The sequence below is a fragment of the Pantherophis guttatus genome, chromosome 4 (assembly GCF_059756535.1).
Source record: "Pantherophis guttatus breed Tessera chromosome 4, ASM5975653v1, whole genome shotgun sequence".
Classification (NCBI taxonomy): Eukaryota; Metazoa; Chordata; class Lepidosauria; order Squamata; family Colubridae; genus Pantherophis; species Pantherophis guttatus.
Genome location: NC_142066.1, coordinates 125779956 through 125793884, shown reverse-complemented (window position 1 = coordinate 125793884; position 13929 = coordinate 125779956). Strand labels below are relative to the sequence as shown.

Sequence of the window (13929 nt, the reverse complement as noted above, 5' to 3'; positions counted from 1 at the left end):
TACGGGTGTGTGTGCACCCATTGCATTTGGGGGGTTCGGGCGCTTTGGGCACTCTGGAAAAGGTTAGCCATCACTGCTATATAGCATGGGACTGGTTATTTCAGAGACTCCTCATCCAAGTCAACTCTGTCCATCTAACCTGAGTAAATAAAATTGCTGTTGTTCAGTCACTAAGACGTAACTGACTCTTTATGACCCATGGATCACAGCATGCCAGTCACCCTGTCCTTCACTATGTCCCAGAGTTTGCCCAAATTCATGTACATTGCACTGATTGCTTTATCTAACCATTGCTTCCACTGCAGTCCCTTTCTCCTTTTGCCTTCAACCTTTTCCAAATCAGGGTCTTTTTCAGTGAGTCTTCCATTCTAATTTGGTGAGATCTCCTGTTAAAAGTCCTCACCTTTTAGGAGGTGTAGTAGGAGGGAGCACTGAAGCAGGTGTGCATGATGGCAGCAATTTTTCTTTGGCAAACTTATCTTGGAAACACAAATACTTCCCACTTTTATGAACTTCCAGAGAGTAGTAAAAACCTGACTTTTCAATAAGCCTTTGCTAATTAGCTAAAGAAAGATTTGTACCATTATTGTGTGTTATTACATTTTTTGGTTTTTATTGCATTGTTCTATGTATTGAGCTTTGATTTTGTACCCTCTAGAGCCTAAAGAATCAGGCATTTAATAAAACTCATACATAATCAAAGGATTTATCTTTTTTTAAGCTTAACCTGCTGCGTGAATCCTCCTAGTGGTATTCAGTAATATTCCAGCTAGACCACTAGCTAGATTACTATGGTTTACTAAGAAATTAAAGTTGAAAAATTCTGGTTTGGCATTATATAAAGCTACCAATTCTGGTAGCTTTAAATTTCACCATTTGAAAAAAGATAAGTCAGGCTCTGGTTAAAAGTAATCCTAGTTGCCATTTAGGATGGTGTGAGTAAGAAACTTAAGGGGAAAGAGCACTTATTCCACAAGTAGATTTAATATTTTGTTAAAAAAGAATGGTGAGGAGTATTGCCCTTGCTTTATGCTTTTCTCCTTATATGTAGTTGCATTCTTCATAATTAAGGCCTAAGTCCAAATAGGAGAATGCCAGGTCTCAATACCCTCACATTTTTAGTTATCTTCCTCAACATTCTAGCTTTTGTGAGCACAAAAGAGATCCCTTTATAACATAGATGTAAGTTACTTTGCAGAAAGGAAACATAATACCATCAGGCAAAGTTTCTTGCAGCTTAAGACAAGCTTTGTTTGCTCCAGTATACCATACAGCATTTCTCAACCTTAATAACTTGAAGATGTATGGACTTCAACTCCCATAATCCCTCAACCAGTGATTCTTTGAAGTTCATACATCTATAAGTTGCCAAGATTGAGAAATGCTACGTAGAGATAGGTTCCTGTGGTCATCCCACAGAAACATTCACCCTATCTTCTGTCCTCGGAATCAGAATAGCAATTTGTTCAGCACAAAGCTGGCAATTTAGCAAGCTTATAGTAAAGCACGCCAAATCTGCCTCAATCTAGCAATCTTTCTACCAAAGCCTCTGCCCCTTCTTTTTCTTCTTCTGATGATGACTGGACTCATTTATCAATCACCAGGAAGTTTCTGAACTAACCAGTTAGACCACAAGCCTGTGAGCATTCAGACCATGGAGACCAGTCTGACAGTTGACAGTTGACAGGACATTCCACCATGCAGGAGGTGTTCATATTCCAAATTTTTTCCAGACCAAGCTAAAAAAAAAGAAGATATACCAATCAGTAGGTCAGATGAAAAATTATCAACTCAACAGAAGTTAACACAGTTATAAATTAATAATCACAAAAGGAAAAATTGTACCAATTCGTATAAGGACCCAATACTTTTGTAGTTCTTTAATAAAATTAATTGGTTTTCTCTTGCAACCTACAGCCTCCTACGGTCCCAGTTCCATTTTATGGCCATCATAGATCATTAGGATCATATGACTAAATTTGGTGGCAAAGTTTTCATTTTCAGTTGTGCAATTTTTAAAAAGTGATACATTTTTTTTAAAAAAAGGCTAAAAGTGTTTGTTAAAAGGTAGCTTTGTACTGCTCTCTACCTTCATGACATCAGTATTATTTTCCTGGGTTCAATAATATCTTCAACAGCAAAAAAAATCCCCAATAAAATGTGATACTATATGCAAAAAGATATCTTCCCCATGTTCTGGGGGCCAGTATAATCAATAGTGTGACTGCTCGAATTTCTGAAACTAAGGGATATGGTCCTCCTTATGACCATATTATTTAGAGACAAAAACTCTAGTCCCAAATGCCTTCAAAATTTGGAGACTAACCATAATAGAAAATATTTTTCATGAAAAAAAAAATGATTTGACAGAACACACAAAAAATGAGAAGACTGTCATTGTTCTAAATTTTGTTCTAAATTTTTGAGCATTTAAGAGGATTCTAGAACTACAATTTAAGAAACATTGTTCTATTATGTTCAGACAGTAGGTATTTTGTACACAAAAAAATAAACTTCTTGATGTCTTGCTTACAACCAGAGAATAAATATTACGAAAGAATAGAAAGCTGAATATTAAAACAATGATCCTAAATTATAATGGGAAGTAAAGAAAATGGTTCTATCCTACTTATTCTAGTAGTTGATGTAAACATTGCTTTTTTTAATGGGAGGGAATGATTATTCTGGTTTCTCACTTAATTAATTCCACCATTCCTTATAATTTCAGAAAAGGCACTCATGCTTTTCAAATAGCCATGTTAAGTGGCATACATTGAATCCTGTCTCATTAAATAAGCAATATAAAATAATACAACAGAAACCAATTGCGAAATATTGTTTGGAGACATACAGTATGCTATTAGGTTTCATGCCAAGCACAGCAATAAATCTCAGCTTTCCAGACATTCCACTTCAGGGGACTTGCTTACAGCAGAAAAGTTCACAGACACAACATGATTATATGTGTATTCCTTTATTGGAAATGAGGTAGAAGCCATATATACACAAATGATCTGTCTCTTGCAGAAATTAAGCCCTATATTTTGCTTCATAGTTGAATTCCAGCATTTTGGAGGCTGTGGAAAATTGTACTGTTCTCTTTCCAGCCTTGATTAAGTGGGACCTACTCAATAGTTGTATAATTATTATTTCACCCAAGACTTCTACTTAGTGTCCTAATCAGTTTCATCCACATATTTGTACAAACCCCTTACACTCTAATTACAAATTAACATCTTCCATATAAATTATTAGAAATCCAAAATATTTTTTTCCTGTAGAGAAATATAGATTTATTGTGTTTGCAAGATGCACAAATTGGTCCAACTGAGTACATATTTTTTTATAATGAACATCACATCATTTTTTGGGTGCTCTTTCCCATTCAACTTGTAACTGCGTAAATTTATATACCGCATTTTTCGGTCTATAAAACACACTTCTATCCCCCAAAAGTGGGTGGAAATGTGCATCTTAGAGAACAAATGTTACTGAAGCCCTGCCCACCCACTGGCCCCCACCCACCAGCCCCTTTGGCCTCTGCCTCCCAGCAATTTTCCTCTTTGCAGCAAACAGCAAACAGCCTGGTCAGCTTCAGCACAGCCTGATTTAGCATGAGCATCTGACTGGTGGTTAGATCGGCCTCCTGGAATACCGCCAATCAGCTGTTCCAGGCTGTGGGGATCACTGCAGCCCATTGCCACCTTCACCACCTATTTCACCTCCACGCACCCCATTTTCAGCCTCCGCATGTCCTATTTTTGGCCTCTATGCATCTCATTTTTGGCCTCCGCACATCCAGATATGGCCACTGTGTGTCTTGTTTTTGGCCCATTCCAGGCAGCTGGAACAGGCCGAAAATGGGGCATGTGGAGGCAGCGCTAGGCAGCAGCAATGGGCGGCAATGGCAGTGATGCGTGGCTGTTGTTCCCCCAGCCTGGAACACCTGATCGGTAGTATTCCAGGAGGCTGATCCAGCTGCCAATTAGCTGCTCGTGCTTAATGAGGCTGTGCTGAAGCTGACCAGGCTGTTTTGCTGTTTGCTGTAAGGAGGCAAATTGCTGGGAGGCAGAGGCGAGTTTTTTTTTCTTGTTTTCCTCCCCAAAAGTTAGGTGCATCTTATGGTCTAGAGCATCTTATAGTGCGAAAAATATGGTAAAAATAAGAGTATGCTGAAGGGAGGCTAGATAGCCTGAGTGGGAATCTTGTTTTTTAAAAAATCAACAAAGTAAAGCTCCATTTTTGGGGTTTCTAGTGCTTCTTCTAACCTTAGCTGCAACTATAGTTTCAAAAAAAAAAAAATCAGTGACACAGTTTTCTGCCATTTTAAGTGGAAATTAAATGAATTCATTACACATGAATTTAACCTCATTAATAAAACAATGAAAAGTTCCTCAATTCCCAAATCAACTTGGAAGAAAAGCAGAGAAGAGAACAGAATATTCTGGGACCACTTTGCTCAATCACTCTATCCACTGTGACCTTTGATTCCCAACAAATTTTAATTGAGGTCAATGGCCAACAAATCTACTTATTTCTGTTCCAAGATTTAAAAAGTGACTGAGGATGTCTACTATGTTATGACTCAGTGAGGAACCTTCTGTCATAGTAACTATGGTTATGCTTTTCGACACACTAAAAGAAATATTATAATGTTGTTGTACTTCTGTACTTTTCTTTCAAATCTTTTGAAAAAATTCATTTTCCTACCTTATGTCAGTTGATTCAGCTTCATAGTGAGTACACTATGCTTGATCAAAATAAATAATCTCTTGGTCTAACTCAAGAACCCCCAAACCCTTTAGCTCATTGGTTCTTTCATGAAGTTTCAGTTTGTTCATTGACACACAACTATTATTAGCATGCTGCGGACACTCTCACTCAAGGAATTTCAGCTGGGCGGGTCCAGAAGATCATCCTTTCCTGCCATGGATCTGTCCTCTGCAACATCTCTCCCCCGCCCCCAATTCAGATCTGTTCCCACCATTTTGGTATTGCCAAAGGCCTTGAAGACATTCTATGCCAAACAGGCTGGGGCACCAATGGGGATGTGGCAGGTTGGAGGTGGTTGATGGAGTTGAGCACACCCCACTTCCTCTCTATGTGTACTTTGCTCCTCCCCCCTCCATCCTGTTTAATTTAATTTTAGACAATTTTTTTTAAATCTAAGAGCTATATTTATTGTTTTAATGTTTTATGCTGCATTTTATTCAATTTCTGTAAGCTACCTAGAGTCAATTTTGGTGAGATGGGCACATAAAACTTTATAAATCAATATGAAAATAATTTAATAAATACTATCATATCAATATATTAAAAGGTATTTGTACAGGCATTTTTTTTTCAAATTTATAAAGAGGCCAAACAACTTACAATTGGGAAAATGACACCCAAAAAGACAGAAACAGGGAAAGAGATAAAGAGAAATGCAGCACTTTGGCAGAAGATCAAACAGTTACAAAAGAATCATTCCAAATTAGGACAATGATGGCTATTCCAATTAAATTGTATTATACTTATTCACCTTGATGGCTTATTGTTTCCAAACCATCATTTCAATGGGGGGGGGGAGATAGCATGCCTTAGTGATTACTCACTTAAGCAAAAAGAGGGAATTAAATGACAAAAATCACTGATCATGACAAAAACTCATTTACAGGGTACATAGCAATCCCTGAATAGCTTTGAGAAGCATCTGTCACAAGATTGATCACATGCACTGAAGAGAAAGCTTTATAGATGATGGTTTTCAACCACAAAACAAGGGAAAACATTTACCTACCTTGTCACAGTACAACAGGTCAACTGACTTGCCATCACTGCGAACACAATCAAGCATTCTTGTTTTGATCCCAATACCACAAACAGCTTTCTCACTTAGCTGGCATGTGCTCCAGTCTTGAAAGGAAGGGAAGAAAAGAACGGTAGTCAGTGAAAAAGTTGTCCTGTGTGTTGTACCAAAAGGCAACAGAATGCAGTAAGCTGCCCTACTTTCTTGTTCATATTTTCCCTCATTTTCAAAAAATTCAGATGACTCATAGTGGATTTCTTGTGTCAACCTCTTAAGGACACAACAAGTGATGAACATAGCAATAAAATTAATACACACTAAACCAGCCTCTCAAATAGGTAATTCCAGGCATCACAATACATTGATCACCTTGTAAGAAGGCATAAAATAGTAGTCAAATCCAGAAGAGCACAATTTCAGCGCCCATTATAATTTTTAATAGGAAAGATATAATACACAAGGGAACTATTATCTACATTTAATTAATGTAGTTTTTAATTAAATTAGATCCAATTCAAATTTTGTTCTGTCTCCACACGTCATCATCCTAGACACATCCTATTTCTCAGGGCTAAGCATACTTTTCTAAGCACCGCAAGGTTCTTAGCTGGAAAAAAGTTGGGAATCCCAGTCCTAGGCAATAATCAAAAAATAATCAAAAAATCTTGATCAGGGCAAAGCAATAGATGCAATTTACATAAACTTCTGTAAAACCTTTGATTCAGTGGTACATGACAAACTACTTCTAAAACTAAAATCCTTCGGCATCTCCGGACCTCTCCATAATTGGATAACTGCCTTCCTGTCAAACAGACAAGAAGTTGTCAAAATAGGGAGCGCCTTATCAAATCCTGCAGCTGTTAATAGCGGTGTCCCCCAAGGCAGCGTTCTAGGACCAACACTCTTCATACTATACATTAGTGACCTTTGTGATCATATTATAACTGCATTCTCTTTGCTGATGATGTTAAACTATTTAACACTACCAACAATGCTGCTACCCTTCAAAAAGACGTTGACTTTGTGTCGGAATGGTCAAAAAATTGGCAACTCCAAATCTCAACCAACAAATGCTCTGTCTTACACATTGGCAAAAAGAATCAGAACACAAAATACAAGCTAAGTGACATGACCTTGTAGATGACCCTCACTCTGTCAAGGACCTTGGAGTACTCATATCAAATGATCTAAGTGCCAAATCCCACTGTAACAACATTGCCAAAAAGACATTAAGGGTTGTAAACCTAATCTTGCGTAGCTTCTTCTCCGGTACACTACTAACCAGAGCATACAAAACATTTGCTAGACCAATTCTCGAATACAGTTCATCTGTCTGGAACCCGCACTGCATATCGGACATTAATACAATTGAGCGTGTCCAGAAATATTTCACAAGAAGAGTCCTCCACTCCTCTGCTCGCAACAAAATACCTTATGTCACCAGACTTGAAATTCTGGGTTTAGAAAATTTAGAACTACACCGCCTTCAGTATGACATAAGCATAGCTCATAAAATCATCTGTAACAATGTCCTAGTTGTCAATGACTACTTCAGCTTCAACCACAACAATATACGAGCACACAATAGATACAAACTTAAAGTGAACTGCTCCAAACTCAATTGCAGAAAGTATGACCTCAGTAACAGAGTTGTTACTGCCTGGAATGCACTACCGGACTCTGTGGTCTCATCCCAAAACCCCCAAAACTTTAACCTAAAACTGTCTATTGTTGATCTCACCCCATTCCTAAGAGGTCTGTAAGGGGCATGCATAACAGCACCAACGTGCCTACTTCCCTGTCCTAATGTTCCCTTTAATTGTACTCATTTTATATATTCAATTCATACTTATACTTATATATATTATCTAATATGTACTCGACAAAATAAAAAATAAATAAATGAAATAAATATTTGTTTTTGATTTTTGATCAGACAAAGAAAATGGGGGAAAGGTATCCTATATTCTGATAGTGAACTTTGTTCTCTGTCTGTGAATTCAGATCCAAAATAAAACTATCCAGAAACAAAAGGAAGGTTAGGAGAGTTTGGGAGAACTTCAAAATTTGTGGAAATAGCCAACAAATCACATCAACTCTTTGTCTTTGATTTATGATCATTCATTTAACAATAATTCAAAGTTAGAACAGAATTACAACAGAAATTCTGGTCCAAATAATGACTGAACTACTTACCAGACACAGAATAGGTAGGGGAATTTGAAGGTGGAGATGTAATGGAAAACTATCAGGATAGAAAATCAGGCTATAAAAAATGTTTGGCTATTTGAAAAAAGAATGTGTCCAATGAGCTGCAATTCAGGTAGGCCTCAATTTACAACAGTTCATTTAATGACTGTTCAAAGTTATCTCAGCACTGAAAAAAGTGACTTATGACTATTTTTCATAGTTATGACCTTTACAGCATCCCCATGATCATGTGATCAAAATTGGCAACTGGTTCATATTTATGACCGTTGCTGTGTCTAAAGGCCATGTAATCACCTTTTGAGACCTTCTGATAAGCAAAGTCAATGGAGAAGCCAGATTCACTTAACTGTCGGGTTACTAGCTTACCAATTGACAGATTCATTTAACAATTGAGGCAAGAGAGGTCATAAAATGGGACAAAACTCACTTAACAAATACAGTATCTCATTTAGCAACAGAAACTTTGGGCTCAATTGTGGTCATAAATCGAGGACTACTGATATTTTCTTTCAGTCTGCAATCTACAAGGACTTAATCAACATCAGTACCTGTCACATTGTAATCATAGTGATAGCAGTTTTTGTTCAGATGACAAGGCTCTGTCTCCACTGTAGAAGGACAGGCCTTTCCTTCCTGAGCCAGCCTTAAGATCTTTGCGGAACGTTCCCTCACACTGCTTCCATTACAGGGCTGAGAAAATAAACCAAACATCCTTTTACTTTGATAAAAGCAACATCCTTAATACAAATTCTTTAAGGTCAAAGTATTTAAAAGAATTGGGCTCAAAATCCACATTTACCTAGGAATCATATTAAGTGAGAACTCATAATTATATTTAAAAAATCTGACCTCTTCTTTCACGGTTATTGTGAACATAATAGTGTAGAAAGTGATACACAGATCTGCTTAAATATAACATTTAAATATCTAGTGAATACTTTAAATACTTATATTCCTTGAAAATATAATTCAATAAGCCTATTGTTTTGATTAATAACATGAATCCTTGAATTAAACTAATGAGATTTTATCAATGACCTAGAACAGGGGTGTCAAACTCAAGGGCCGCGGGCCAGATTTGACCGGCAGGGTGCTTAGATCTGGCCTGTGGGGCCACCCTGGAAATAGCAAAGCCTACAGTGCCTCTGCCAGCGAAAATGGAGCTCCATTTTCACTGGCAGAGGGTTTCAGGAGGCCATAGCAGCCAAAAACAGAGCTCTCGAGAGCTGCAGGCTGCCTCCCGAATTCTGTTTTAGCTGGTAGAGGGTTGCAGGAGGCTATCACAGAAAAAATGGTGCTTGGGAGCCCGTTTTCACTGGCAGAGCGATCAGGCCACCACAGGTGCCCCTAACTCAAGTGACGTTGAGCTGGCCACGCCCACCCTGGCCACGCCCACCCTGGTCCCCTGAGCTCAATACAACCCTGATGTGGCCCTCAATAAAATTGAGTTTGACACCCCTGACCTAGAACATATATAACACTAAACAGGTTACAGAATCAGGATTAACAACAGCAAGCTAAAGACTACAGTACTATGGCTTACTTCTGTCTTAAATGACCTTTTAGACTAATTACAGTTTAATGGTTGTAGTGGCCATCTAGTTTTTGTCAAAATTAAGCAGTTTTAAAACTGTAGGACATAGATTCAAAGTGAGAAGTCTTTGGAATATTACAAAGGGGAAAAGTTGAAGATCTATGGATACAGAAATATATCACTTACATATATACAATATATACATATATATCCCAATGAGATAGGAATACATTGTTAACAGTTTTTAGTGCCAAACTGTATTGCCAAGAATTACTTTGTGTTACTAACATTTCCAGCAATAGCAAGGGAACTAAAGGTGAGACAACCAACCTATAATTATTTGACCCAATTTTGTGATAGAACAATTGACAGAGCAACTACTCATGATATACTGCAGTGATGACATCCAATTTTTTTTACTACCGGTTCTGTGGGCATAGCTTGGTGGGTGTGGTATGGTATGGCTTGGTGGGCATGGCTTGGTAGACGTGGCAGGGGAAGGATACTACAAAATCTCCATTCCCACCCTATTCCTGGGGGAAGGATATTGTAAAATCCTTGGAGCCTTGGTACTACAGGGGTTTAAGGCACCCTGTTATTAAGCTTATTAAGACCAGCTGCCTGCAATTACTGCAGGGTTCGAATCTCGCCAAGGCTCAAGGTTGACTCAGCCTTCCATCCTTTCTAAGGTAGGTGAAATGAGGACCCAGTTTGTGGGGGCAATAAGCTGACTTTGTATAAATATACAAAAGGATGAAGGCTATTGCTGAGCACATTGTAAGCCGCCCTGAGTCTTCGGAGAAGGGCGGCATATAAATCAAATTAAAAAAAAAAAATCTCCATTCCCACCCCACTTTGTGGCCAGCTAGAGGTGGTATTTGCTGGTTCTCCGAACTATTCAAAATTTTCACTACTGGTTCTCCAAAGTGCTCAAAATTTCTGCTACCGGTTCTCCAGAACCTGTCAGAACCTGCTGGATTTCACCCTGATATACAGTATCTATCATCTTTAGTATAAAAGGAACAGAAAGCAGGTAATGTGAAAAATCTCCTTATTTTCAGAGATGATAATTGAACGCTAGATGGTTTGACTCTATGGCTTCATAGAAAGGTAAGTTATACATAGAAATATATAGCTTGGTTACTAGCTAGGTGTTTCAGAAGAAAGTATCTTAGAATAGAATAGAATAACAGAGTTGGAAGGGACCTTGGAGGTCTTCTAGTCCAACCCCCTGCTTAGGCAGGAAACCCTACACCACTTCAGACAAATGGTTATCCAACATTTTCTTTAAAACTTCCAGTGTTGGAGTATTCACAACTTCTGGAGACAAGTTGTTCCACTGATTAATTGTTCTGTCAGCAAATTTCTCCTTAGTTCTATGCTGCTTCTCTCCTTGATTAGTTTCCACCCATTGCTTCTTGTCCTACCCTCAAGTGCTTTGGAGAATAGCTTGACTCCCTCTTCTTTGTGGCAACTCCTGAGATATCGGAACACTGCTATCATGTCTCCCCTAGTCCTTCTTTTCATTAAACTAAACATATCCAGTTCCTGCAACCATTCTTCATATGTTTTAACCTCCAGTCCCCTAATCATCTTTGTTGCTCTTCTCTGCAGTCTTTCTAGTCTCCACATCTTTTTTATATCATAGTGACCAAAACTGAATGCAATTTTCCAAGTGTGGCCTTACCAAGGCATTATAAAGTGGTCTTAACACTTCATGTGATTTTGATTCTATTTCTCTGTTTATGCAGCCTAGAACTGTGTTGGCTTTTTTGGCAGCTGTTGCACACTGCTGACTCATATTTAAATGGTTATCCACTAGGACTCCAAGATCCTTCTCACAGTTACTACTATCTTGGTCAATTTTGATTTGGTTGGACAAAAGAATCCTTACTTTCTTAAAGTTCTTACCAAGGAACACCTAGACCATTGGCCCCACTCGGATATGACACAGTCTTCTGGACATGGCAGTATGCATTTTCTAGCACCAATTGGCATCTCCTCTTGATCACACAGATAGTCTTCCACGATGTCTGAAGGACCGTCTACAGTGTTTTGCATGCATCTGGAAAGACAGAGCCCTTAGATGTAATAGATGTAAAATTATGTAGCTGTAAATAATTATGCAGTATATTAGATCCTTCCTATATAGAAAGGTCTGTGCTGAGTTAAAGAGAAATAAAAATAAAAGAGCAATATGCATCTTAGTCTAAAATAGTTTTCTCCAGTTATGTAATCTAGCATTCTCCAGGCAGCACATTGTGGGAATTTTAACCACATGTTATTTGAAAGAAAGCAGAAAGAAGAAGGTTGATCTAAAGGTTGTAACAAACAACATTTTCAATGAAGAAGATTCCAGAAACAGGAACTTAACTAGACATACAATATTCTCAACTTGCACACTTAGAATTTCTCCCAAATCACTTGAATAGATGAAGGCACTCTAATTAGGAAAGAGTGTTAAACTACTTTAAAAACTATAACCAAACTTGATTACAACAAATTCTATGCCTGTTTTAATTAGTTAATTACACAATTCATAGGCTGCCTGACTTCCAATGACTCTAGAAGAGTCATTAAAAGTAAAATAAATAAATAAAATAAAACTAAAAAAAGCTAATGGACAGCTCACAAGACAATAACAGGAAAAATGTTCACATAGCCTAGGGCCAGGGAGAACAGCTAGGTTTTCAATAGCATCCTCAACACTATAGATAGGAGACGCCTGGACCTCTTGAGAAGATATCCCAGAGGGCATGTTCTACTATAGAGTAGACACTCTTCCTGGGTTCCACAGGATGATGGTACTTAATTGATGGAATGCAAAGTGTGTCAACTTTGCCAATCACACTGGATGGGTAAAACCACTGGAGATAGGCAGTTGCTCAAAATACAGGGCTTTATGCCAGGGATGGCTTTATAGATGATTTATTGTACATTGAATTACACTGGAAGTCATCTGGTAACCAGTGCCACTGGCAGTACAATGGGTATATAGCAAGGTGTGCTCAACACTGTCTGCATCACTGCATGTTGGACCAGCTGTAGCTTCCAAGTAGCCTCCAAGGGGCAGCCCTATATAGAATACAATATCTAATCTGTTTGTGAAGTGAGGAATGTCCTTGTCCAGGAAAGAGTATATTTGGCACATGAGGTCTATGTGTGTTTTTGGCCTAATTTTTTAGACAAAGCAGTTGTCTGTATGTTTAAATATCATTGATCAAAATATTTTAATTTTAATATTTAGATAGAAAAATCTGGAAAAAATTAAGATTTGTGAGATCAGTCACAATACATGATGCAGCAAACAAAAGTATATCTTTTGTTTGAGTTAGTGACATTGTATTTGCAAATATATTGTATTTGCAATATATTCCCAGTACATATTGAATAAAAACTATTAAAATATAAATAAAACAGGATTTGAAGACAGCAAGATTTTAAACATCCACAACCGGCAGAACTGTTATTTATAGGAATGTAATATCAGGAAAGGCTCAAGGAAATAAAAGGTTGGTTCGATGTCATCTTAAACCACCAATCAATATAGAAACAGGAATACTGAAAGGCTCATAGCTACAGTATTTCTGGTTTGCATAGTAGAAAGAGGATGTCCTGAAGTACTCACTGAGTCTGAGTTAATCAAAGGTTTTCTACATGGTGGCATAGCTTCAAAGAGAACCTTACCTGATGAGCCTGCCTATAGTGGGAAATCCATAAAAATTCTCCGAAAGCTTTCTTATTATGACATAGGCTTAACAAACCATTGTTTAAATAAGCATGCTAAACCATCAGTAAACCATTATTTAAACAAGCATGCCAAACCTTGCACATGGAAGTTGCTCTTCCCTCCAAAGTGATAAATCTAGTAAAGGTTTAACTTGCCTCACTTTTCTGGTTTGCACACCCACTCCACAATTCTCCTTTAAGTCCACATTAGTCACTTTGCAGACACTCCAGGGTTCAGTGACTCCTATATACTGACCACAGTCACTATGGCAAGGGACCACTTCGTAAACCTGGAATGCAGAGACAGAATAATCAGCTTGCTTCCTGCAGAGAAGGATAACTGGCAGAAGGGAACTGGAACAATATTGTAACTATCATTTATTCAAAGTTACGAGGCATGCATAGCAACATTAGCAAGCAAGCATAGATGTGCATGGCAATCCAACAATGCTTAGATTTGTTGATTAGGTTACAGATGGGAAAAATTTCAAGGCATTCACTCTTTCTGTTTCTGAATTTGTTTCACTTTTATGAAACCAATTTCTTACCTTTCCTACAATCCTTCTCAACTCTGTGTTTCCCAAATGCATTAACCCGCTTCTTTTAGGTGCATCGAGTGAGCTATCAAGTTGAGCAATACAGCAGCAAGATTTCAATATCTTTT

At 37.9% G+C, this 13929-nt stretch overlaps 1 protein-coding gene across 8 annotated transcripts in view; it reads right to left on the bottom strand.

Moving 5' to 3' along the window:
* THSD7A (thrombospondin type 1 domain containing 7A) overlaps positions 1 to 13929 on the bottom strand; it is a 308047-nt gene that overhangs the window by 17571 nt on the left and 276547 nt on the right. For all 8 annotated transcript variants that reach the window (XM_060685655.2, XM_060685658.2, XM_034401949.3 and 5 more), the window contains 5 exons: positions 13422 to 13555; positions 11448 to 11601; positions 8551 to 8692; positions 5783 to 5898; positions 1622 to 1739 (listed from right to left, as the gene is read on the bottom strand). In XM_060685655.2, coding sequence (XP_060541638.1) covers positions 1622 to 1739; positions 5783 to 5898; positions 8551 to 8692; positions 11448 to 11601; positions 13422 to 13555 — 664 coding nt within the window. The remainder of the gene's footprint in view (positions 1 to 1621; positions 1740 to 5782; positions 5899 to 8550; positions 8693 to 11447; positions 11602 to 13421; positions 13556 to 13929) is intronic.